At 37.2% G+C, this 27,910-nt stretch overlaps 1 protein-coding gene across 2 annotated transcripts; it reads left to right on the top strand.

Moving 5' to 3' along the window:
• Positions 1–548: 548 nt before the first annotated feature.
• Positions 549–26,653, top strand: LOC130714434 (protein MICRORCHIDIA 1-like). 2 transcript variants are annotated; one of them, XM_057564330.1, is made up of 18 exons: positions 550–993; positions 1,065–1,139; positions 2,015–2,049; positions 2,897–2,975; positions 3,080–3,169; positions 4,071–4,146; positions 7,196–7,274; positions 7,367–7,495; positions 8,899–8,997; positions 12,470–12,577; positions 18,006–18,155; positions 20,075–20,167; positions 20,929–20,980; positions 21,065–21,176; positions 22,624–22,777; positions 24,775–24,854; positions 26,195–26,237; positions 26,325–26,653. In XM_057564330.1, the coding sequence occupies exons 1-18, from the start codon at positions 738–740 to the stop codon at positions 26,421–26,423; spliced, it is 1,809 nt and encodes a 602-aa protein (XP_057420313.1). In that variant the 5' UTR covers positions 550–737; the 3' UTR covers positions 26,424–26,653. The 2 variants fall into 2 exon arrangements, with proteins under 2 accessions (XP_057420314.1, XP_057420313.1); XM_057564331.1 differs by lacking the exon at positions 18,006–18,155 and having other exon boundaries at positions 549–993.
• Positions 26,654–27,910: the final 1,257 nt, after the last annotated feature.

Genomic DNA, 27,910 nt, shown 5'->3' with positions numbered 1-27,910 from the left:
CAACATTTCACGTTCAATAGATAAAATAGTTAACACACTCAATCTATCTTATAACGTTGTTGACCTTATATATTATTTAAGTAATTTTAATTTGGAAAAATTTCTTTCAGCAGTAGCAATTGTTTTTAGGATTGTCAGCCAAATAAATCATTATCACAACATCTTTCATTGTTCCTCCTTATTCACCCCTATATCGTAGGGGTGATATCACAATACCACTATGTGCTTAAACAACCACGAGAGCCATCACAACCATATATGTCCCTTGGATCATATAGACACCTCAAGTCTTGCAGAGGTAAACCAACACATCTTTGGCCCTATGCAAACAACCTTGTTGTGCTACGTGATATGTTTCATTCCAAATCACGCATCTCTCGTGCCTATGAGCACTATCATCGAAAACCTATCTATGCAATTTACATTTACCTTTACCACATCATTCATAGTCAAAAGAAGGATAATTAATAAACATAATCAATTGAAGCATATCGAAGAAAAGAGTAATTACCACGGTACCACCGATCAAAAGCCCCAAAACAATCACAAAACTTCATTAGTGTGAAATCATGTTGGGAACAAGCCTCCAAAGTCCAAACCGTGAGCATGAAGACGACAATTAGCCATTTAGCACTATTTAAGTTATTTATGTCCTAATTTTGGTTTCGTACTTCTAAGCGAGAAACGAGGGCACAGTGCCGCTATTTCTGAGTGTCACTTCTTCTTCTTCCGCTTCCATGTCTCTGATTCCCAAAACTGAGAAAGACGACGACGTTCCCGTCGTCGACCTTGATAGTACCGAAAACTCCGCCGTCGCTGCTGTTGAAGTGAACGACGCGGCGGCTCCACCGGTGGCGGCGGCGCCGATACAAGTTGAGCCTCCGCTGCCGAAGAATACCCCTGCCTCAAATTCAGCTCCTGTTTATTCCCGAAGCTTCTGGAAAGCCGGTGATTACGTTGTTGGTCCCTCTGTAAAGCCAGCTTCTGATCAAGGTGATCTTCAACATTTTGCCCTATAGCGTATAATTCACATTCTTCTATTGCTGATTTTGCCCTAATTGCAGGTTACTTGGAACATGCACGGGTTCACCCCAAGTTTCTGCATTCTAATGCAACTTCTCATAAGTGGGCTTTTGGAGGTGTGATTTCTTTAGCTCACTTATATTGTAACAAGAACACAGATTGGGAGTTGATTTGATTGATAAGTAAAACAATTGTTTTTGAAATGTTATGGAGTGAAAATTGATTTGATTTTGATTTTGGAAACCCTTTTGTCAATTCAACTTATATTGATCAAAATTATGTGGGTCGATTTTGAAATCGAAGTGAATTCCAAATTATTATAAGTCAAATCCAGCAAAATATTGTTTAGTTTTGTTATATTTGGACCTGGTTTGGCATGTAATTATCTGTTTGTAGTTTTTATAGCTTTGTTTAGTTGGAAGATAGTGGTTATATCTTTCATGCATCTACTTCAAGTTGCTGCTGCTCATGAATTTGGTTGCCTTGCCAACCTAGAGCCTGAGACTGCTTATGCTCTCAGCCTCTCTCAGGCTTTATTAAGTTTTATTACTGTGTTTGGATTTCCATTAGTGTGCCCCAAATGTACGTTAAATTCAATCCAACAAGAGTGTTGGATCTCCATAAACGTAAGTCTAAAGGTTTTTAATTGACATACAAACATGCACTGATTAGGCAATAGCAAACATTTGGAGACCCTCATCGTATGCATCCAAATATTAAAAGATGTGTCTGTATCATATTGGTTCAACTTTCAAATCGTTATCTGAGTTAATTTCTATGGCTGTTGGGGACTTGGGGCTACTTTTGTGATTAAAATGATGGGGTTCAAAGGTGATTTTCGATAGAAAGAAGAAGAGTGTTTAGAATATCCTAATGTTTCTCTTGATTCTTGATTTAGGACTTGTTTCTTATGCTTTTTGACAACTATTGACAGAATTTCAGTATATTATGTGCTACTCATTTATTCATATGTGCCTTTATTGGTTGGCAGCAATTGCTGAGCTGGTGGATAATGCTGTTGATGAGGTATGATTTAAGTCAATAATAATTTGCTCTTTTCTTGGAAGTAAGATAGTAGCAGTTAATCGACATGAAAAATATGTTTGAATGTTCATTGTTGTCTCGAATGCGCTGTTGATTGGCTTTATATTATGGTATTTAAAACTGGTTACGTAGTACGTTCATTGGTTGGCTCACTTGGTTGAAGGATCAGATTAAAATTTGCATTCTCCATGTGCATCAGCTTGAATCCACTGTGACTAGTAGTCATGCTTGGTTATCAATCGTCCTCGGGAGTTGCCTTGGTGCGAAGAGCTGGTTGAGTGGTCTCCGCGCTGGAAGAAATACTTGGAGCTGGGGACTTTAAGTAATCCTGTATATGACTCTTTACCTGCCCCCCTAGGTTCTAGTCTCTCAGACATGCTACCAGCACCCTGAGTAGTATCTTGGAGTAATTAATCTTGCCGCTACTTTTCAAACAAAAGAATTGTAATTTGAATGGACTCTAAGTAATCCTGTATATGACTCTTTACCTGCCCCCTAGGTTCTAGTCTCTCAGACATGCTACCAGCACTCTGAGTAGTATCTTGGAGTAATTAATCTTACCGCTACTTTTCAAACAAAAGAATTATAATTTGAATGGAATTTAGATAATTTTGCAGTTTGAATTTTGAAACATGGTATATGAATTTATACATTTTGTTTGAATTAAAAATATTCAAGTCTTATTTGCTTGGCTGTAAAACTGTAAAATGACTTGCAAAACATATCTCCAATGAAGGCTGGCAATTATGACGAAACTTTTGGATAATCTATTAACAGTTTTTGTCTTTAAGGAGAAAGAGAAGTACTGAATTTTCCTTTGTATTTTTAGATTCAAAATGGTGCAACTTTTGTAAAGGTTGATAAGATTGATAACATGAAGGATAATTCACCAGTGTTATGTTTCCAAGGTATGGTATCGAAACATGCATAGTTTATACTGTTATAGTCTTTTTTTGCCTTTGTATATTAATTATGTGACAAAGGCTAAATGGAGTCCATGACTCAAATGCAGATGATGGTGGTGGAATGGATCCGAACTCAATACGAAAATGCATGAGCTTGGGTTATTCCTCAAAGAAGTCAAAGACAACAATTGGACAATGTAACTAAATTTGTTCTATTCATTTCTTTTTGTGTGTATGACTTAAGTCTATTTTTTAATAAATTTTTTTTCTATCTTTTAAGACAGCGTTCGTTTTTTTTGTTTTTCATTTTTAGTTTATATATTTTCACTTATAATTATAAAACACCACCTTGTTTTCGTTCAATTTCCCATTTTTAAGATTTTTTGTCTGAAATAAAACAGGAAACAAGATAAAATCAAGGTGGTATTTTTGTTATTAATAGTATCAATTAAACATGAAATAAATAACTCTCAAAGTATATTTTTGTAGTGAGATAACCAGGTTATATTGTTAGTTATATCCTTTCATGGTTATTTTGTTTTTCCCCTGCTTCTCTGTCAGTTAGTCCAATATTGACGATATTAAAGGCCAAACCATTTATTACTACTCCTCTATCGTTTAGGTTTTATATGCTAAACCATTAGAAGAATTTGGATTTAAATGGTTTACCATTAGACATGATTTATGACAGGATATTATATTTACAGCATCGTAGGATCCATGTAGCTGATTCTATCTAGTGGTAACAGACTCTGGTTGTTGGTGTATGCTTCTTTTATTGTTTAGTTGAATCTGTTTCTATTGGTTTGTAAACCAGTCACCAAGGCGTCCAAGAAATTAAGGTTACACTACTTGGTTTAGAGTGAAACCTATGATGAAAATATCAAAAATCTACTCAGGGATTCAGCACTTCATTAATTTCTTATGTATGTGTGTGTGTAATACCTATGCTATTAAGTTGCTTGTATATATTGTTGGTTTGTTGCCTTATTGTATGCAGTATCTCCTTTCAATTTTATTTTTTAAAGTTTATTTGAATAGTTTGCATAAAAGCTATTTTGTTTCTAACTCTAAGTAACATAACATCTCATTTTCTAGATGGTAATGGGTTCAAGACTAGTACTATGAGATTGGGTGCTGATGCAATTGTTTTCAGTCGTGCAGTAAATTCAAGGTACATTTTTATCCTTTATATATTGGTTTATAATTGGATGTTATTTGTCTTTATCATTTTTTTAATTGGTATAACTTGCTTCATCATTTAGATGTTAACTTTCATTTGAACAGTATGGGAAGATCTAATGAGGCATGTGCGATGCAATGACACCATACTTAGCCAGTAGAGTGTTGACAAGCCTCAATGTTAGCTGATGAAAAAGATTTACTTAGACCTTAGGGTATAGTCTTTTAGAAGAGGGTAACCAACTAATGTATATAAACCTTATAAGCATAGTCCAATGCCCAATTCATCATTTTGTAATTTGATCTTTGATTTACACTAGACTTATAGGGTATGTAGAGCATTGTACTAATTACGTCTGTAACTAATAACTGAAAGAAATAGCGAATGTAAATGGAAAATAAAGATAAGCTCATAAGCATAGATTATAGGGCAAGTATTCACACTAGACTTAGGGTAAGTATAGACCATTGCACTAATTACTGTAACAAATAACTGGAAGAAATAGAAAATGAAAATGGGAATAAAAGATAAGCATATATTGCTTCTTTTCCCCAAGGTTTCAGCCAACCAAAATTCCCTTCAAGGATAAAAATGATAAAGCAAAGAAAAGAAATTTGATTGAATGAAAGAATACTAAGAATGCCCAGGTTATTCGAGAGAACATGGCCTCTTCTAGTTCCCAATTACATTGATCCCAAAGATCAAGAATCTAACTGTTATTTATAACATTTCCCCTCTCATTAGTTCCTAAACCAACTAAGCTACTGACTAAGGAAGGGGCTACCCCTTGAACAGCCACCCTGTCCTCATACGAAATCACCAAAACACATGGTTATGCACCAGGACCATGCAATATGCCTTGTCTGAAAGGAAGATGAACCACCAATCTCAGAGCTCATGAGCTGTACAATTATTCTCATTGAGTTGAGCTTGGCTCAAAAAGTCCAAACTGTATGGTTCTCTTTTAGTATCCTTATTATGTCTCCTCCTTTGGACTATTCTGTCTCTTTATTCGGACATGACTTTTGAGCAAACAAACAAAGATTTGGACCTGACCCACTATTCATTTCCCAAAGTCCCCCATGATATTGAGCTGATCCTGTTCCAGTAGTAAATCGTTGCTTCTTTCCACGTATTGGCCACTGATATCTCTAGCAACCGCTGATGGTTTACAAAAGAGGTTCTAATTGCATCTATTTGTTGATCTATATTGATAATACAGTTACTGGAACCTCTTTCCTTGGTTCAACGCCTGATCAGTCAGCTTAATGGCCACTTTGCACTTAAATAACTGGGTAAACTTGACTATTTTCTGGGTATTCAAGTAAAGAGGCTCTCTTCCTCTAAATCAGTCCAAGTATATCTCTGTTCTTCTCCTCAAAGAAAACATGGCTGAATCTAACAGTATTTTAACTCCTTTACCTGGGGGTTGTAAACTCAATAACATGGCTCAGGTTATGTGGGTGATCCTGGCTTATATCGTTCCATCGTTGGAGGTCTTCAAGTGTGCAACTATCTCCAGACCTGAGATAGGTTTTAGTGTCAATAAGGTGAACCAATTTATGGCTCATCCATTTGCTGATCAATGGAAGGCAGTGAAATATATACTGGGGGATCTTAAAGGCACTATAGATCATGTATGGTTTGCTCTTAGAACCTGCTTCTTCTAATAAGCCTTTAGCCATTCATGCCTTTTGTGATGCGGATTGGGGTTCTGATTCTGATGATTGTCATTCAACTTCTGGTTCCTGCCTCTACTAAGTACTTAGAACCAAATCTCATTTCATGGTGGTCCGAAAAGCAACAAGTGGTTGCTCGTAGGCTAGTCTTGCATTAATCCAGCTAGATTCTGCGGCTATTTTTTGTGACAACCTAAGGACAGTTGCTCTTAGTGCTAATCCTGTTCTACATTCTCGCACAAAACACATGGAACTTGAGGTGTTCTTTGTCCGAGAAAACGTTATGGGCAAGTCTCTCTTCGTCTCCCACATTCCAGCAACTGAACAAGTCACTAATATACTGACCATGGCTCTTTCTCAATCCCAGTTTCATGTTCTACATGATAAACTCTGTTTTCTTTCAAAACACCTTGAGTTTATGGGAGGAATGTTAGAGCATGCATTGAGTTAGTTAGCTTAGTCTCGGTACACAATTAGCAAGTAGTTGATGAGTTATAAACGGTTAGTGCCTGGCTGCCAGCTGTTAGGATTCTGTTATAGTTAGATAGCTTGTTTCATAAACTCCAACAGGGTTATATAAACCCTTCTGTGAACCGGGCTTGTCAATACCGGATAGCGGCCGGCCCAAAAATGCTATAGCATGTAGCGGGATGGCTGCTACACTGAAGAAGAAAGAGGAAGAAGGAGGAGGAAGAAGAGGAAGAGGGAGGAGGGAGGTTGGAGGACGCCGGATAAGTCATTGGAAGACGCCAGAATGTTGCTGGAAGGTGGTACCAGTGGTGGTGCACAGGAGTAAGGGAAAAGAAAGGTTGAAAGTGGACAGCACAAGTCTTAATTCGACTTTCAGGGTCTCTTTAGGGTTATAAGAACCCAAACAACCATAAATATTGCCACTAATAGAACTGAATAACCCAAAGTACCTCCAACTACTGAGAAACCAAAAATACCCCCAATTAATAGCCATAACATTTTAATTCTGAGGGTATTTTTTACTCTCTGGAACCTTCTTCTCTTTTGTTCCTACCCTAATCCCTATGCTGCCAAATAGCGCTGCCATGGCTGTGATTCAGGTCGCGTTATCGCTCGCGACCGCGGCAATGGCTATCTGTGCCGCGACAACCGTCGCCGTTGCGGGGGGCTCCGCACCGCAACACCGTGAAAGCGGTGCTTTCGCGTGCTATTGACAAGCCTGCTCCTAACACTGTAACAGAACAACAATAATACAATTTCATTAATTTTACAATTCATTTCTTCTTCTCTAATTGTATCATCTATTTATGTGTGAAATTCTTCGTCTTTTGGAATAATATTTGTAACTTAATTGTTGATAAGATATTGTTCTCTAAACTCATGTCATTCAGCCGGGCAACACAAAGTGTGGGTTTACTATCCTACACATTTTTGCGTACAACTGGGCAAGATGATGTTATTGTTCCAATGGTAATATTTTCTTCCCCAAATGTTCAAATATGTTACAGTGAGTGTTTTCTGCTTTCATATAATTTATATATTCAGTATCACTTTCAATGCAGATAGATTTTGACATATCTACCCATTGGGCTGAGCCAATTATTTATAGCTCACAGGACGATTGGTCAGACAACTTGAAAACAATTCTTGATTGGTCACCCTTCTCATCAAAGGAGGAGCTCATGCTTCAGGTTCATTTCGTTCCTACTGTTTATCCATGAAATGTTACCAGTATTTCAAGTAGCTATGTACCTCTAGAGAAGAGTGTTGGAAAAGTCCTATATTGACTAGAGATATAGTCAAAATGTCCGTATAAAGGGTACAACAACCCTCACTCCTAAGCTAGCTTTTGGGGTAGATTTAAGCATAACCCAAATTATAATGGTATCATAGCTTATCCTAGATCTGTTTATTGGAGACTATAATTATATGGGGTACCCGTGAATGTTCATTCCTGCAAATTCCACTCTCCAAATGTCCAGCCAGGGGTGTGAGAGGGTGTGTTGAGAAGTCCCGCATTGACTAGAGAGGTGGCCAAAATAATACTTATGAAGGGTAGAGCAACCCTCGCTCCTAAGCTAGCTTTTGGGGTAGAGTTAGGCCTAACCCTGAGAAGTGTTATTGTGTCACTGAGGCTAATTGATCTGTTGAGCTGTGCTATGAGATGAATTGCACAAATGTGAGAAGATAGAGAAAGTGGAAGGTTCCTTTAAGAGCATCTCCAATGCAAGGTTCTTAGTTCTTATTTTTGAGTTAAGAACTAAGAACTGAGTTCTTAACCATTGGAGGAGATGACGTGGAGTTCTTAGTTCTTAAAAATAAGAACTAGGTTCTTATATAAGATGTTTTACTTTTTGAGTTCTTAGCATGAAAAGTTAATTTTCTCTCTCTTATTCATCAATTCATTTAATTTAGATATTGAATTAACATTTAAATTTAAATCAAAATTATATGAAAGTAAAAAATATTACTGCTATAATGATATTGTGGGACCAAATGAATAGTGCTAAGAACTAAGAACTAAGAACTCATGGTTGGAGCAAAATGTGCATAGAGTTGCTTGAGCACATGTGGCAGTACGGGCCCACATGAATAGTGCTAAGAACTAAGAAATAAGAACTAGCATTGGAGATGCTCTAAGGCTAAATGTTTATCAAAAGTTATGAATTGCTTTTTCATACCCATGAGGCCATGAACGTTATCCTTTATCGCATAAATTGTCTAAATTATGCACTCATTCATTGTTTATGAATTAGTTTTCTAGACAGCTACAGAAAGTTTTTATGTTTCGGTGGAGTTTTCTTATTAAGATCATCATCACCGTGACCGTTTCCACTAGGTGGGGTTGGATACATGAATTAGTCTTATGCCATAATACTAATCATATATTAAATCTACAAGTAGATTTTTTACCTCTAAATTGTTCTTGTATAATGCCATATGTTATTCCACCACCTAAAACACTAGCATATGAACCACCTTGAAATGATGTATCAATAAATTAATTGTAGTAGAGCCAATGGTAGCTCGTTTCTGCATTCATAAAATTTGCAAGTTGTGGACTAAAACTGATTAGTTTGTTTATACTTTTCAGTTTGATGATATAGGATCACATGGAACCAAGATTTTAATATACAATTTATGGTTGAATGATGAAGGAATATATGAGTTGAGTTTTGATGATGATGCTGAGGTATGTTGTATTTTTCTTCATTGCTACGTGAACATTTTCATTGACAGGTTTGTTTTGGAAATGCATTTTGTAATATTCTTCATTGAAGGGAAATATTCAAATATATATTTTTTAGTGTGTGTTTAGATTGCAAGGTTTGTATAGTTAGGTGGAATGTTCCAAAATAAAGGTAAGGAAGGAGGAAAATAAAGGAGGTTCTTGATAATGTTATATTGTTATGGCGCTTTGAAATTGCAAAACACTTGCATATATTTACTAATATTTTGAGTTACTGGGAGCACTACTGTTGCATACTAATACTAACATAAATTCTACTACTACTACTACTCGTAATATTAGGATTTGGCTCTTTTGTTTTTGTACTTACAAATTTGTTTCCATAATTTTCCGCAATTATGGCAGATTTATTTCCTTGTGAGTGATTCCTTAATTAGGATAGATTAGATGCAACCTGTATATGTTGTAAACGTCCTATGTATCATTCATTAGAAAATGACATTGAGTTCCTTTTTTACCTACCTCCGGTTCAGGAATTATTAGACCATGTTAGATTTTATCATCTCTAGTACAGTAGTACTGATACTTGTGTTTCAATGGTTTGACTTCTTTATGATGTAGTATTGATTCAAGATCATACATAAATCCAAGACTATACTGTAATTGGGGGTTAAGACTTAAGATAATAGCCCACAACATGCAAAGGTCTGTGGAGCTATTTGTCCTATCTCTCATCATTAATATTAAATAGGGGTTCATAATTAAAGAATGAAATAAACTGAATTAGTTTCCAGTTTCCGTATAATTAAAAACAACAAAAAATTTAAACTCTATTAAAGCTAAAGTTGTTAGTTACCTTTTCTTGCCGCCATCGAAGGCACTTTGTATCTTCTCCTTACATTGGTCCATTACCTCATAAATAAACTCCTGGCTTCTCATCTGACTCAACCAAACGATGCACTTTCATCAAAGGACATGCACCCTTCAAATTCAAACAAGTGACAACATCCTTCCAAAACTCTTTGTCCAAAACCACATCGTCAACTACTCTCCCTGGGGATGGGAATACACTAGGCTAGACTTTGCATAAATAAGTCTGACTTATAAATTTTAAGGCCTATAGCTAGACTGGACTTTGCGTAAATAGGTCTGACCTACTTATAATAGTAAGGCCTAAGCAGGCTTCTTTTAGGCTTGACCTGATCTTATTTGAAAGCCTGATATGGCTGGTAGCCCATTTAAAGGCCTATTTCATAATAAGACATTTAAGTTACTAACTAAACTCCTTTTAGATATGCCAGCAGACTTACGAGCTAACTAACGAGTTAAAGTATATCAAAACAGAACTATCTAGAAATAGGCCATCAAGATTTTAAGCTAAGCTTATAGGTATGGAAAGAAGTAAGCTAGATTCTGTTGGGTTTCTAAATGCCTGAAAGCCAATTTAAAATCCCGCTTCAGAGTGAAGTATTTAAATAGGTCATCCTTAGGCTATCCCTAGATAGAGTTATATGCTGAAATCATTATATAGGTAACCTGTTTATAATGCCAATAAGTATATAATGCCAAGATATTATGATAAAAGTATAACTTAGCAATAATAGCAATGATAAATTATATTTACTTAGGCTGGACGTTTTAGCCTTACAAGACTTTTTGAATGGCTTGAGCCTAGTTTTTTTTTTTTTTTTTTTAACTAAATAGGATTTTAATAAAGCCTTGACCCTGGACTAATTAAATCTCTCTCTCTTTTGTGTGATGACGGATGAGAGAGGTCCTTGAATAGATATTGAAAGTAATTCTCTTTGTTTTGGAATTGTCTATCCATGAATGGGAATCTTTTTCTCAATGTTCTCCAACATCAAATCAATGTAGTGTGCTGCACAAGGTGTCTAATACAACTTCATCCATCATCTTAAATACTTCTTTTCAGTCGTTTTGGGAGTGTGTGATGCATCAATAAACTTTAAAAAGCCTATCCCCTTTGGCCTATTCATCAACCCTTGCCTTTTCTCCATCAACTTCTCCCCAGCAGCTTTGTAACTTACTGCATTGTCTGTCACAATTTGCACAACATTTTGTTCCACAAATCAATGCAGTCTGCTGCACAAGGCGTCCAATACGGCTTTTGCCTTTTCTCCATGAACGTTTCCCCAACAGGCTTGTAATTTACTGCATTGTCCGTCACAATTTGCACAACATTTTCTTCTCCAACCTCTTCCACAATTTCATCCATCATCTTAAACACTTCTCACCCATTTTGGAAATGTGGGATGCATCAATAGACTTTGAAAAGACTGCCCCCTTTGGTCTATTCACCAAGAAATTCAATATGTCCTCCTCCTCCTTTTGTCAATCCACCCATCTTTCAGTATGGTGCACCCCATTCTCTTCCGTTCAGCCTTGTGATCTTCTAATATCTCCTTTGTCAATTTTATCTCTTCCCTCAATAACTTCACTCTGATTTAATGGTATGAAAGTGGCTTGAATCCTAGCCTTGTCATGCGAATGAATCACACAACACTGTATTTATCACTCCTGGTCTCATTTAATGTTGTGACATTGTTGTAAATTATTATTATAATGGCTTGGCATGATTCATCTTTCAAGTCGAACCCTTCTTAAATATGTTGTCTATAGTGGTGTGAATGCTAATTAACTTTCTCTTCAACGTGCTTTTAATGCCACCACCAACACCGACCACTTCTTTGCTCTTTCCTTTTTCACCAACTTCTTCACCACCCTTCTCAATAATTATATCTGATTTCTTCATTAGATAAACCATGTTTAACAGCTGCCTCCATTTCCTTCTTCCCTTCATCACTAACTGCTTTGCAAGATCCAACATCTCTTTGTGAGCCAGCCAAATGATGTTTCAAGCGATAAACCCCTCCCATTGTTACCTTTCAGTAGTTGCATTGAATTTTATTGCATCTCCAATGCATCTTCATCTTTGAAGATGCCACGCTTCCAACCGATAAGCGCTGTTGGCAACAGCAGCTTAGAGGGTGGCTTGTGGTTTATACGTGCTAACGTGGTGACAAATCTGCGCTGACGCGGTTGGAAGCGACGCTTCAGAGAATGACCGATTGGAGGCCTCTGGACTCAATGGCGATGTTATTTTTCAACACCGGAATATGTCCTCAGATGGCTTTTACATATTTATTTACATAGCAAGGGAAATCATTCCCAAAAAGTCAAATTCAATCCCTTATTTTTGGGATTTGGATTTTGCAAAGATATAGCAAATCTAACTAAGTCTAATTTCAACAACAACATATCTAACTAAAGTTGAATAAATATGATAGAAGTCAGATATTCAGCCTAAACTAACAGTTCACTCTGATAGTCTGAGCAACTGCCTCTGGGTTTGTAAGTGCATATCTGTGCTTGGAGTGCTGTTTCTATAAATTTTCACTAGCTTGATATCATTCACTATTTGGATAGCAGTCATGATCTACTTTGTTCTGCACAGGATATCATGCTGAGAGATGAGACCAACCATGGAGATGAGAAAAAGTTGAGCAAGAAAACTGTTCAGCTTCAGTCACATATTTCTTACCGCATACGTCATTCTTTAAGGGTAAGAGTTAACACTTGGAATTTCAATTATATTTAATGTCATCAATTTCTAATATTTACTATGTGATGATAGTTCTATCCCTAAAATACCTAAGTCTAGGTTTACAAAGGTATATACTAGGAAACATAAGGGAAGTAAGCCTTAGAAGGTTACTTCTAATATAGCTGCTTAGCTGTTATGCTGATGTCAGCAATACAATTCTGTTAGACAGCTAGCAATTAGTATAAATAGGGATTGGGTCATTCAGTTGAGGCAGTTATCGAGTTGGTTAGGATTTGGGAGATTCTGGATCTCGAATTCCAGAGGCTAGGGTTTGTGTTGCATTCCAGTTTCCATCGTTGTAATCTCGAGTTCAACCTCAATTCTTGAGAGTTGATACTCTGTTTTCTCAATAATACAGTAGTTGATTCTTGAGTTCATCATTGTTGGTATCAGAGCTCCATCCAGGAGCTGTGGTACCATTCTATGGTTGCTAGTATAATGGAGTCTCGTGTTGATGCAATCGAGAGACTCATCGAGTTGATGAGTCGCGACAGAGAAGAGGATCGTCGAATTCGAGAGGAAGAGCGCCGGGAGCGCGCGATTGAGCGCGAAAGAACTGAGGAGCGGTTTCGCGCATTGGAGAAGATTGTGGAGAATCTTGCTGCGAAGAGTGACGGTGAGAAAGGGAGCGAAGAACGCACAGGGAAATTTCATCGCAGAACAGGGGAGGAGAAAACGATCGAAGGAACAGAGAGTGAAGGTGATGTTCAAGGAGATACAGTGAATGAGTTGCGTTCTGAGGTTTCTCACACTGAGCGATGGAGGAAATTGGAGATTCCAGTTTTCCAAGGAGATGAAGATGCCTATAGTTGGATTCAGAAATTGGAAAGGTACTTCAAGCTTAAGGGAGCTACTGAAGAAGAAAAGGTCCAAGCAATTATGGTTGCATTGGATGGAAAAGCACTTAGCTGGTATCAATGGTGGGAAACCAGCAACACTGCCACAACTTGGGACAAGTTCAAGGAAGCACTGCTAGCCAGGTTCCAACTTGCAGCAGCTTCAAATCCTTTTGCAGCAATCTTGGCACTCAAGCAAGAAGGGAGTGTAGAGGAGTTTGTGGAGCAGTTTGAAAGGTTTGCAGGAATGCTGAGAGGAGTGGGTGAAGAAAACTTCATGGACATATTTGTCAATGGCTTAAAGGAGGAGATTTCAGCAGAAATCAAGCTCTATGAACCTGACACACTAGCTGCTATGGTAAGGAAGGCTTTGATGGTGGAAAAGAAGAATATGGCAGTGAGCAAAGCTGGAACCAATGGTTCTGCCAGGTATAATAACTCCTACAAGTCCAATTTTAAACCTTCAACTTATCATAAAACTGTTACAGTTGAATCTGGTGTGAAGAGTGGAGGAAATTCAGTAACACAGGGATCAAATTCCTCTAGTGGAAGTGTTAATGACAAGTCTGTTAATAAAACACCTAGAGGCAACCCATTTAGGAGGCTAACAAGTGAGGAGATGAGGGAAAAGATTAGGAAAGGAGAATGTTTCAGGTGTGAGGAGAAGTTTGGTCAGAATCATGTGTGCAAAAACATGCAATTTAGAGTCATGTTGCTGGCTGAGGAGGAAGAGGGAGCTGATATGGAGGAATATGAGTTGTTGCTCGAAAATTCAGAAGAAGTGTTGGAGTACAAGCGTCTCTCATTGCTCAGTATACAGGGAATTTCCACAAGAAAGTCCCTCAAGGTGTGGGGAGGGTTGTTGGGAACCAGAATTATAGTTCTTGTAGATTGTGGGGCAACTCATAACTTCATTTCAGGAGCTATGGCTAGGAAATTGGGACTTGTTGTCACAACTACTTCCACATACACTGTAGAGGTTGGGGATGGGCATAAGGTGGAGGGAAAAGGAGTTTGCAAACAGGTAAGAATTCAGATACAAGGCATAGAAGTGGTACAGGACTTCTATCTTTTTGATTTGAAAGGAGTAGATGTGGTTCTGGGGCTGGAATGGCTCGCTGGGTTGGGAGATATTAAGGCCAACTTTGAGAAGCTCACCCTGCAATTCAAGTTAGGAAACCAGAAAGTGAAGTTAAGAGGGGAACCTGAGCTTTTGAAGAAAAAGGTATCCATGAACTCTTTTGTCAAAACAATACAGCAGCAAGGGGAGGGATATATGTTACATTACCAGCTGCTAGAGAAAGAAGAAGCAGTTGCTGAGGAGACACCAGCTGAATTAAAGACAGTTTTGCGGCAATTCCCTACTTTGTTTGCCTCTCCTACAGAGTTACCTCCTAATAGAAGGCATGATCATGCCATACACCTGAAGGAGGGGGCTCAAATTCCTAATATCAGGCCTTATAGATATCCCCATTATCAAAAGAATGAGATAGAAAAGCTTGTAGCTGAGATGTTGAATGCAGGCATAATAAGGCCTAGCATTAGTCCTTATTCCAGCCCGGTGATCTTGGTTCGGAAGAAAGATGGAAGCTGGAGATTTTGTGTGGATTACAGGGCATTAAATAAGGTGACAGTGCCCAATAAATTTCCTATTCCTGTGATAGATGAGCTGTTGGATGAGATTGGCCCAGCTAAGGTGTTTTCCAAGATAGACCTGAAATCTGGTTACCACCAAATCATGATGAAGGCTGAGGATGTAGAGAAGACAGCATTTAGGACTCATGAAGGGCATTATGAATTCATAGTAATGCCTTTTGGACTTACTAATGCTCCTTCCACTTTCCAAGCACTAATGAATGAGGTTCTGAGGCCAGTCTTAAGGAAGTATGCTTTGGTCTTCTTCGATGACATATTGGTTTACAGCCTCACTATGGAAGAACATGTTTTTCACCTCACTCAAGTACTACAATTGATGGAGCAGCAAGATCTAAAGATCAATGGAAAGAAAAGTGTGTTTGGCTGGCAACAAATTGAGTATTTGGGCCATATACTCTCTGCTGGAACAGTAGCTGCTGACCCAAAGAAACTTGAGGCAATGTGGATGTGGCCAGTGCCTAAGGATTTGAAGAGTTTAAGAGGCTTCCTAGGACTCACTGGATATTACAGGAGATTTGTAAGGGATTATGGCAAAATTGCCAGGCCATTGACTCAGTTACTCAAGAAAGACAGCTTCTTATGGGGAGCAGAACCACAAAAGGCTTTTGAAGCCTTGAAGCAAGCTCTCACTGAATTACCTTCCCTTGCTGTTCCAGATTTTTCCAAGGTATTTGTCCTGGAAACTGATGCATCTGGAACTGGATTAGGGGCAGTTTTATCTCAAGAAGGCAAACCTTTGGCTTTTTGGAGTGCAACCTTATCTGATAGGAGTCAGGCCAAGTCAGTTTATGTGAGAGAATTGATGGCTGTGGTGAGAGCTGTTCAGAGATGGAGGCATTATCTCATGGGTAGGCATTTTATAATCAGAACTGATCAAAAGAGTCTTAAGTTCCTTACTGAACAACAAGTGCTGGGGGAGGAACAGTTTAAATGGATTTCCAAACTGGCTGGTTATGATTTTGAGATTCAATACAAGCCTGGGAAGGACAATTCAGCAGCAGATGCAATGTCCAGGAGAAGTTCTTATTGCGCACTATCAGTCATTAAGGTTAATGATCTAGAGGAATGGCAAGCTGAACTCATGCACGATGATAAATTACAGGCTATTATGCAGGATTTGATTGTGGATCCTGATTCTCATAGGGGATACACCTTGAGAGACCACAGATTGTATTACAAAGGCAAGTTGGTTTTTCCTAAACTTTCTAACAAGATTCCTATCTTGTGCAAGGAATTCCATGCTTCTTTGGTTGGAGGACATTCTGGTTTTTTCAGAACTTATAGGAGGTTGGCTGCAGTGGTTTATTGGGAGGGAATGAAGGGGGACATCAGGGATTTTGTGGCTCAATGTGAAGTTTGTCAGCAGAACAAGGTTGATAACTTGTCTCCTGCAGGATTACTTCAACCCTTGCCTATTCCCACTCAAGTGTGGACTGATGTGTCCATGGACTTCATTGGTGGGCTTCCTAAGTCTAAAGGGAAGGACACTATCTTAGTGGTGGTGGATAGGTTGACAAAGTATGCACATTTTGTTCCTCTCAGTCACCCCTACACAGCTCCTGATGTAGCTGCTGCCTTCTTACAAGAAGTGGTGAGACTTCATGGTTTTCCTAATACTATTGTTTCTAATAGGGATTCAGTTTTCCTGAGTAGCTTCTGGAAAGAATTGTTCAGACTTTCAGGGACTAAACTGAAGTATAGCTCTGCCTATCATCCCCAAACTGATGGCCAGACAGAAGTTGTGAATAGATGCCTTGAAGTTTATCTTAGATGCTTGACTGGCTCTAGACCAAAACAGTGGGTTACTTGCTTACCTTGGGCTGAGTTTTGGTTTAATAGCAACTACAATAGATCTACAAAAATGTCTCCCTTTCAGGCTCTTTATGGGAGGGACCCTCCTTTGCTACTCCATGGCACTACAATTCCTTCTAAGTTGGAGGCTGTGAATGTGTTACAAGCAGACAGGGATGAACTATTAGGGGATTTGAGAGCTAATCTTTTGAAGTCCCAAGACATGATGAGGAAATATGCTAACAAATCAAGGAGGGATGTTGAATATCAAGTGGGGGACTTGGTTTATCTCAAGCTTCAGCCCTATAGAAGAAGATCCCTAGCTAAGAAGCTTAATGAGAAGCTCAGTCCTAGGTTTTATGGCCCTTTTCCTGTGGCTGCTAGGATTGGTACTGTTGCTTATAGATTGGATTTGCCTCCTACCAGTCGCATACATCCAGTTTTCCATGTCTCCTTACTCAAGAAAGCAATTGGTACTGGTTTCCAAGTTCAGGACTTGCCTTCTGTTTTGACCGAGGACCATGAGCTGCTGGTTGAACCGGAGGAAGTGCTTGCTGTCAGAGAATTGACCCAGGGAGTTGTGGAAGTGCTTATTCAGTGGCAGTCCCTTCCTGCTTGTGAGAATAGCTGGGAATCAGCTGAGAAGATTCATGAAGCTTTTCCCACCTTTCCCCTTGAGGACAAGGTGGTACTTCTGGGGGGGGGGTATTGATGATAGTTCTATCCCTAAAATACTTAAGTCTAGGTTTACAAAGGTATATACTAGGAAACATAAGGGAAGTAAGCCTTAGAAGGTTACTTCTAATATAGCTGCTTAGCTGTTATGCTGATGTCAGCAATACAATTCTGTTAGACAGCTAGCAATTAGTATAAATAGGGATTGGGTCATTCAGTTGAGGCAGTTATCGAGTTGGTTAGGATTTGGGAGATTCTGGATCTCGAATTCCAGAGGCTAGGGTTTGTGTTGCATTCCAGTTTCCATCGTTGTAATCTCGAGTTCAACCTCAATTCTTGAGAGTTGATACTCTGTTTTCTCAATAATACAGTAGTTGATTCTTGAGTTCATCACTATGTGAATCTGATTATCCCTTTATACTTTTCAGGCATATGTGTCAATGTTGTACCTCAGAAAATTTTCTAACTTTAAAATCATTCTAAGGGGAAAACTTGTGGACCAGTTTAACATTGCAGACGAATTAATACACTCAGAAGTAATTAGATACAGGCCCCAGCAAGCTGTGGCATCAAATGAGGTTAGATCCATGATATGAGAGTATTATTGTAAAAGCATTTAGAGCAATTTTACATAGAACTACCATGGAAATTGCTACTTGTTCTGCATAAATTAAAGATCATTTCAAATGAGTAATTTGTGAAGGTTTCATTTGCCAATAAATTTTTTCTTTTGTGATTGTTCCAGTGATAAGCCTCCTAATATTATAGTATAGGAGAGAAGGATGAAGAGAGCAGTAGAATGTGTCATGTGTAGGGAGGGTGAGATGGGTGTAAGATCCAGTGTTGTTAATGGCGGATAGCGTCGCGTAGCGGCGACCCCCAAAACCGCAATAGCGCTGTAGCGTGTAGCGCTACGGCCGCTACACTGAAGGAGGAGGAGGAAGGAGGAGGAGGAGGAAGGAGGAAGGAGGAGGAGGAAGGAGGAGCAGCTCTGTTTTCGTGGGGGAAAAACAGAGGTTAAACAGAGGAGAACGCAGGTTGAAGATGACCCAAAACGCTGTGTTTCAATTAAACACGTGAAAACCCCAGAATACCCTTGAAAAGTTTGAAACTGAGTTTAAATATGGGGGCATTTTGGGGTTTTCACCATGAACAGCAGGCCTCCCTTGAAACACTGCGTTTCATTAAAGGATTGAAAACCCCAAAATGCCCTTTAAAAAGTTAAAATAATATTTAAATCCTGGGGCATTTTGGGGTTTTCGCCCAGAACTTTAGGGTTTTTACCCCTCTTTCTTCATCGCGCCGCTATTACGCCGCACCAGATCCGATTTTTGGCCGCGATCGCGCCGCTACTGCCGCCACGCGATTTCCGCGCCGCTACACCCCCTGCCGTCGCGCCCAGCCTCCGCGACGCCGCGATAGCGCCGCGATCGCGCGCTATTGACAACCCTGGTAAGATCCCACAATGACTAATAATATGAAAGTTGTCCTTATAAGGATTTTTGGCAATCCTCACCTTACGAGATAGTTTATGGAGTTGAGTTAGGCTTAGTCTAAATTCTAACATGATATCAAAGTCTATCCTTGATTTAACCAAAAATCTGGCCATCATTGCAAACCCTTACATGCCTTCATAGTGACCATCCATCTTGTGTAAACTCCAGCCGTAATTCCTACAAATTCCTCGCCAGATGTCTAATCTTGGGCTTGAGTGGGGTGTGTTATGATTTCGTATCGACTAAAAATATGATCAAAATAGTCCTTATAAAGATTTTGGCAAACCCTCATTACGAGAAAGCTTTGGGGATTGAGTTAGGTAGGTCCAGCTCAAATTCTAACAATGGGAATTTTGGAGAGTAGTCATGCAATAGGAGTGAGCACAAATGAAATGATAAGTTGGCACAGATAGAAGGCGAAAAGATCTGATTAGTGGCATGTACACAGGAGGAGAAAGAGAGGTAGGCAATTTTGATGTGATGAAAGGGTTGGGAGGAGCAAAACCTCCAAGATTTGCATTGTCCCTGTTGGGAACAAACTGAGGAAGTATGAGAAAGCCTAGAATTGGAAGAGAATCTATGAGTGAAATATTTCACATTTTATTACTGGTACTCATGTACAAGTGTTGCTTCATTTATGGCAACAAGAACTATTGCTCTAATTGAGTGCTGTGACTTGGAACACGGTTTCAGGAAAAAAAGCTTACACGGACAATAGGTCCGCTGGGAATCATGGATTAGGGTTGCATCTCATTAGCCTTTGATACCATTTTGAGAGAGGGAGAGAAACGGGAGACATAGAATGAATCTGTGTGTTTGAATTACACAACAAAGGATAATATACATGCTAGGTGACATAAATGCATAGTAATTACATATATAAAATTGTAAATGAAACTTATTATTTTTGTTTAGTACCGTATCACCCTGTTAACATTTAACTTGTTAACAAAACAATTTTGTTTTCTACATTTTCACGATATGACTTTGGTCTTCTTTAGGCTATGGTGGATACAACCATCGGATTTATAAAGGAGGCTCCTAATCTTAATGTTGCTGGATTTAATGTATACCACAAAAATCGCCTAATCAAGGTATGTTTTCGGAGCTTGAAATGTCTTATCTCAATTACATTTATCTTGGTCAGTTTTTCAAGCATCTTCGTTTTATCTTAATATTTATGATCATATTATATCAATTTGAAATTTAATTGAGCAGTTTCTTAACACTTTATATTAATTGATTGCTTTATATAATATATAATATTGAAGATATAAGAAGTTTGACTATTGTTCAACCACAATTCAACCATAAACCGTCAACTCAGTACCTTTACCTGTTGATTGACCATTTCGGTTTTTAAAACATTCATTGTAACTGATTTTTCCCTGTATTCTTGATAAGCTTACCACAGTTAATTAGGCATATTTTCCGTGTACAATTTATTAATCCTAATGTTTGGAATCTTTTTCAGCCGTTGTTTCTTATATTTATCTGTTTAATATTGTGAATAATACACGCGAGAAATACATTTCAGATACACCTCTATTTATGGTAATTAGCTCATTAGCTTATATTGAGATTCGAATAATTTTTACATCAAGTGTATTCAATAGAGCATCTTCTGAGTCATTAAAACTCACTATTTCGTCAGTTTGACTCTTTTTAATGCTCCCAAATCTCATATATATTGAATAAGCTTTCATATTCAAAATGTAAATTGAAACATGGAAGTTTAAGGAACTTTGCAATGCTTTATTGGTAAAAATATAATTATAATTGAATTTTTTTTGTTGATGCACTATTTGCTTAAACTTCTGATACTCACGTGGTTAACCTTTTTGTGAGGATGCAGCCCTTTTGGAAAGTTAATCCTGATGGTTCATCAAGAGGGAGTGGTGTTGTCGGTATTTTCCTATCCTTCCCTGTTCAGTTCTCTATGCAAGCACTTCGAAATTTCTCTGTCTTCTAATTTACAATTACATATTTAGGAGTTCTTGAGGCCAACTTTATAGAACCTGCACATGACAAGCAAGACTTCGAGAGATCATTGCTTTTTGTAAGGTTGGAAACCAAGCTGAAACAGATGGTGAATGATTACTGGTAAGTTTGAGTTGCATTGTTGATCTTGAACAGTTATTTTTATTTTGTTCTATGTTAAGGTTTTTCTGTTTCTATGAAGATGTACACTTCAGTGTTAAATTTTATAATATGTAGTGTTTGATATTGCATAATGCTTCCATAATGAAATATTATAGATTTCTTGTTCTTTAATATTTATTTAATTCACTCACACGATTACACCCTTCAATAAGTTTTATGGCGTGGGACTTTGACCCCGTTTGGGAGAGCTTATTTTAAGCGCTTGTGCAAGTGTTTGGGAGAGCTTATGCAAACAGCTTATGGCCTACCATAAGCTGTTTTGAGCTTATTTTCATAAGCTACTCCGGATAGCTTATGAAAAAGAGCTTATGCTTATATATAGCTTATTTTCAAATTGCTTATGAATAAGCACTTATGGTCGTTTATGACCATAAGCCCTTAATTAAGTTGTTTTCCCAAACAGGGTGTGTTGCCAAACTAGTTTCAGAGTTTGATTCTAATTTTATTATATAAATGATCATGTGAATATACTTAGATTTTAATTTTCTTCTAATGTTCTTGGAATTTTATAATTTCTTAATTCATCTATTCACTCATACCCTTCAATAAGCTGTTTTATTTAATGGCTGTTCATGTGTTGGATAACCAGTTTATAAGGTTCACTCTGATTTCATCAGAAATTTTTTCTGTTAATTTACTTAGTTCAACTTCAATGGAAGTAAATAACTGCGGAAGGATTAGTCACGTGGGGCCCCTTTCCCCCGTGGAGACCGGTGGCCAAAAGACCCAAAAAAAAAAAAATAACTGTGGAAGAAGCTGTATTCACTTCAATAATAGTTAGCTACTTTGCTTCACAATAGGCCCCCTTGAAAATCATGTGGTAACTTGGCCATGGATTGAAGTGGATTATATTTGCCATCGTACATCCTTATTTATACTCCTTCAGCGGGGATAACTCAAACATAAGTACCAATATAATTTACTATGATGTAAATTAAAGCCCATATATTTCACATATTTTAATAAAATATCACTTATTTTGAAAAAAATGATCATGTTAAAATTTTTGTGATGTGTTTAAACTTTTGAAAAAAAAGATTTCAATTTTTTTTGAGAAGCTACTCTGTGTAGCTTCTGAAAAATTGAAATTATAACTAACTTTTAAAATATAAAGTACTTTTTATTATAAATGAAACCAAAGAAAAAATAGTCCCAGTTTTGCATATAATCTCTAAAAAAATAAGTCACTTTTATACATAACGTTAGATTCGCTTTTTTTAAAGCTTAAACAAATGGGCCCTAAAGAGTTAATGTAGATTTATGGAAGCATTATTCACTGCTATGTGGTTTTTTGGAAATTGCCTAAATTTTTGTTCCTGATACATATTTTCCAGAATATCAATATTGGCATTGTTTGATTTGGTGAATTCTGTTCTGGACTAGACAGGAAAGGTCACTGTCACTTAGTTGGATATCAGCCTCTTAATTTCAAATCACAAAATGTGCAAAAAGAAACGCAGATTCGACAATCAGCTGGGCGCTCCACTAATACACAGAATGTGCATCAAGATGATCTGTACATAGATCAGACAATTGCGGGTGTAAGTAGTTGATGTATTCTGCCAAAGGCCATATTTATCTGATGTACCGCCTGGAATCGTAATTGCTGCTGTATGTGGAATGAAATATATTGTTTTTTATAGCTCATTGAACACAAATAGATACGAACTATAGGGAATAGCACATTCTTACATGTTAGAGTTGTAGATGATAGTTCAGAGTAGTCAGGATCATGGGTTTTGAAAATGTGGAACACAATCAACATGTACTATAGAGGCCGGTTAGTTGGTTCAAGGTTGCACTTGTTGGCAGAGAAACACAGTAGATTGCGTATGGACATGATAGGACACCAGATATGAGGATTAATGAGTGGGGCTGGCATGATTCCCTTGATTAGTGGGATTCAGTTTATTAGGGGGTATTTCCTTGATTAGTGGGATGGGGTTATTAGAGATAATTAGTATTAGTGTTATTTTATATATTAAAAATAAATATCTGTAGCCTATGTGGCAGCTAGGTTATTTTAGGTTAATACGGGTTATATAAGGAGGGAGGAGAGCAGGAGAAAGGAGGCATGTTTGCTGGTGAGAATTAGGTTAGGAGAGAATATCTCTCTGGTAAGGAGTCACAGACTCTGGAGTATTTTCCATTATAGAGCCTTGTGCTTATCTTTTTCTTTCATATTCAATAATAATCTACCTCAGAAATTCTGAGTTCTATCAGGATATGACTTTAGTATTTATGCACCGGAAAATGGATGGACTTTCTTGAAAATCAGTGGTTCTCTTTTATAATTGATTTTCATGTGACTAATTATGTTGAATGGTTTTACCTTGCTGAATGTAGCAAAATTATTCGAGTTAGATCATTGAACTTCAAACAATATTTTTTTCCCTGTAAAGAAACAATCAGTTATATCCACACTACAAAGGAACCCCTTCTGTATTGCCACTTCTTCTGTACATTGTCCTTTCCTTCACCAATGCCTTTTTCCCCTTATAAAATCCTATCCATAATTCCTTACTAAGTTGGTTGATTAGCATTACCGGGTATAATGATGTTTTTAGTCACATTTGCAATGGCTTATACCTGCTTGAAAAGAATTCTGACATTCAGTTTCTAACTCCTGTCTTAAATGAATACGTGTAGAGCAGAATGGTTTGCACTTGTGAATATTTAAGATTTGGCTTCCACATGAACTGTGGTTTCTAGTGGCTTCCACAAGATTTGGCTTACACAATTCCCCTAAATACATAATTCCTTACTAACTTTGGTTTCTAGTGGCACCCAGTCAAGATTTAGGGGAATTGTGTCAATCACTTGTGAATATTTAAGATTTGGCTTCCACATGAACCTAACATGAAGCCTGAAGGAAGTCTTATTTTATATCCATGGATTGCAACAAAAAAATCTACTTAGAAACTAGGGCTTAATTGGTTTCCATTTTTTCTTTTGATTTCTTTCCAAAATTTTTACAAAATGCCAACTCGTTTTAAATTTACTAGGAATGTTGAAAACAGTAAGAAGTTAATTTCACTGTTTCTTTCTTGTACAAAATATTGAAAACACAAAACAAAGTGAAAATAATGTGACATTTTTGTAATCAAAATTTAAAACAGAAATTGAAAATTGTAAACATAGGCTTACATTTGTCATGCCCGACATTTCGATTGTGTGAAAGATGACATTTCAGTTGCAAGCATCTCTTATTCTCTTATGCCATAGTGCTGATTATAACCTCAGCAAGAGTCTTCAGTTCCTTTTGTGTTTTTCCTTGTTGTGTATGCATCTATTTATTGTCCTTTTAACAGGGCACTTAAGGAATTACAAGGTGATAAAATATAGCACTCTGTACAACAACTTTTGTTCAATAGGCCAAACTGTGGTTTATTTGATCTTGTAACTGGCTATATAAACCACGGTTCTCTACCAAAACACAATACTTTTAATGCAGCCTTTGAACAAAGTGTTCTTATTTTGTTGAGTGTAAGTATGCTACTTTTTGGGACTCATGAGCATGTATTGTTTGTATCAACAGGCTACATCGACAGGAACTCCAGGGCCTGTAGCTGTTGATAAAAATAAAATCTGTGAAGAAAACATACAACTTTTCATGAAGTAAGTATCTTTTCAAATTGTATGCACAAACAAATATTTATCTTCTCATCATTATTATATTTCTTGACAAGCTATACCTGTCCTTCAATGTAAAACGGTTGATCAATCTCCTTCCCTGCTCTTAATGTGGTATGCTATATATCAACAAAAAGCTTATTGAGTTGTTGTTTTTACTTGCATCTATAATGGGTTGAAGGAGTGTAATTTTGAGGCTGGGATTGTTTTATCTTGGTTTTCTATTGTGTTAGTAATCTTATCCTCTCCAGCTCTCCTAGTCGTATTATTCTTTTTAATAAATTTTTACATGTATTAGGGGTAGGTAGAATCCACTGACACTGGTATACATAATAAATGTCCCTACACTAGCCAATAGCTTAATTAGACATTTTCTGGTAATATCCATTGTTCGAGTGGATATTTATATCGTCCATATGATATTAATCTAAATTCTCACATTAATAAAAAAAATTATACTTCATCAAGATACTTATATTTGTGTTATATTGAAGAAAAAGAAAGAACTCTGCTAGACAAGACATCCCAGAACATTCTAGACGTCCTGGACTCTCCTAAGCCTTTAGCCACCAACCTAAAGCCTTTAGACATCTTCCTATGCCTTTAGACATCTTCCTATTTATAGGCAAATGTCTTATTTAGCCACCAACCTACTATTATTCTGCTAACTAACTAATTTATTAACTCACTATACCTATATTAATTAATCCTTATTATAACTTTGACATTGTTAGAAATGTAACATAAAGCCATTTCTGTGTTTGCAACAGCTTATGCTTTTTGATAGTTGGTTCATGATATTGTATTATCAGAGCCTCTATAACTAAGTTGTCTAAAATCAAATCCTAGTTACCGTCATTGCTCCAATAAAAAAAGTTAAGTTTCAGGTGCACAAGATTGGTTGGTCTGTGCATTACCCACACTTCAAGCAATCTTGCGTCAGGGGTCGTATTTGAAATATAATATAAAAAATTCATGTATTCACCCTATGGCTGAAACTTTTGAGGGTTGATTCGTAATTGACATAATGGCCAATGTTTAGATTTCTAAAATTCTGGCATACAATGTTAACAAGGTACACTGTTAAGTAATCATGTAAATAGGAAAATAGGATATTCCTATGATATTTTATATTTATTGCACCTTTATGGTGCCTATTCTAAATAATGACCCCCGTTGTGTAGTTTAGACACACGGATTAAACCTAATATTGTTTTAGTTTCTCCTAATCTTACATACACCAAGGTCCATACTTTGCTTACGTTGCCTGGGCTTCTCGTTTACTTGTGTTGTTGAATAAGTCTCACTGAACCCTTTTTATACAGGTGTGAGGAGTTCAGGAAAAAGGAAACGGAGTTGAAACAGACGGTAATAGTATTTGGAGAACACATTTTTATTATTAACATGAAAATAGTTCTGTTCTAACTTTTTTTCGCGTTGCTCACAAAAAAATAGGTTGAGAACTTGGAGGAGGATTTGAAAGATCTTCAAAGGAAATGTAGGCAACTTTCTGCATTCTTGGTGGCTAAGAAGAAGCAGAAGAGTAGTTCTTAAAGTAAAAATAATTACCTCATACAAGCATCAAGTTAATGAACTGCAAGCTGATTATGCTTTCATGTAATGTACGAATCCTCTTCCAAAAACCTGGCTGTTTGTTATTTCTTTTATTTTGCTCCAAAGTTAGCTAGTTCTGAAGAACAGTTTGCTTTGGTCAAAGCAGCGATTGGACTTTGTTAACATACTAAATTTATTCTGGTATGGGTTTAGAATTCCTATTACCTAAATGCGCCGTGAAAATTATCCACCTTTAGTTTGAGAATTTTTAATTACAAATTTTGCTATCATTGTCGATCAAGAAATCAAATCAGACATAAAATGATTGTACACTTTTCATTTCATGTGGTAAAAGGTTAAGCAAAGATGACCTCATTTTAATATGAAAACGCAGAATGTCAATCATCAAATGGTTTATGCAAAACACGAATGGTTAGATATGATTTGAGTCTACCGCTTATTCTAAGCCTGAGATAGGTTGAGCTGGGTTGGTGATGGCATTCCTTGAGTTAGGAGGCCAGAGAAACCCTCCTGGAGGCAATGAGCAAATTGGAAAGACAATTCATTAAACGCTTGTTATGGTGGCTTTAATCTGTTTTTTTACTGGGTTTTCATTTTGTTTTCTTGATGTGAAAGAACGATGGTGAACTCATGAACACTGATGAAGATGAATTTTAATGGAAGCTTTTGAAAATTATTTCTATTTATGTGTTTGTTGAAGTTGAATGTTACAGAAGCTTTTTGAAAAATGCTCTCGGAATTTTTCCTGAAATGTGTATTAACCTCATCAAGTAGTGCTATAATAAAGGCAGATAATATGAACTGGCAAATGAAAAATCTTGGGATTTTACTAGTGCAAAGTTTTGCTATTTTGATCGCCAAGTGTTAGATAGCAGTATATCAAGAGGATCTTGATTAAGGACAGCAATATGGAACAGGATGGGGCATGGATGAATGAAATAACGGTTGGTTGATTATAGGGGAAAAAAGGAAGGTGATCTACGTTTTTGATCTGGGTAAGTTTTAGGGAAGTAGAGGGTGAAGGTGGAAGTGGAAGTAGAGGGTGAAGGTGATCTACGTTTTTGATCTGGGTAAGTTTTGGGCATGTGTGGTTTTCATCCTTTAGTCGGTTCAAACTGATGACATAGGTTGCTGGTGTGTAGGTTTTTGCTGATGCTTAATTTCTATTTTCCAATTTGAATTAGATATCTCCATGAAGAAGGGTGCCCAATGGGGGAGGAGACTCCAATGGTGGCTGAAACTTGTTTTTACTCAAACTCTAGCAATGTTTGAATTTTGTGTCACCATTAATCATTGGATACACGTAAGCAAATGTCTTTGACCGCTAACATCTTCTTTCAAATTTCAATTGTTTTTGAAACCCCAAAGAACTTTACTATAGGTCAAAGATTGCAAGGAAAAAGGAAAAGTAATGATTGAAAATCTGAAATTTATAGTACTAGTTTCACTAAATTCATCATAGGTCA

Source organism: Lotus japonicus, chromosome 4 (assembly GCF_012489685.1).
Source record: "Lotus japonicus ecotype B-129 chromosome 4, LjGifu_v1.2".
Classification (NCBI taxonomy): Eukaryota; Viridiplantae; Streptophyta; class Magnoliopsida; order Fabales; family Fabaceae; genus Lotus; species Lotus japonicus.
The sequence above is the reverse complement of the archived record's forward strand: the minus strand, read 5'-3'. Positions and strand labels throughout refer to the sequence as shown.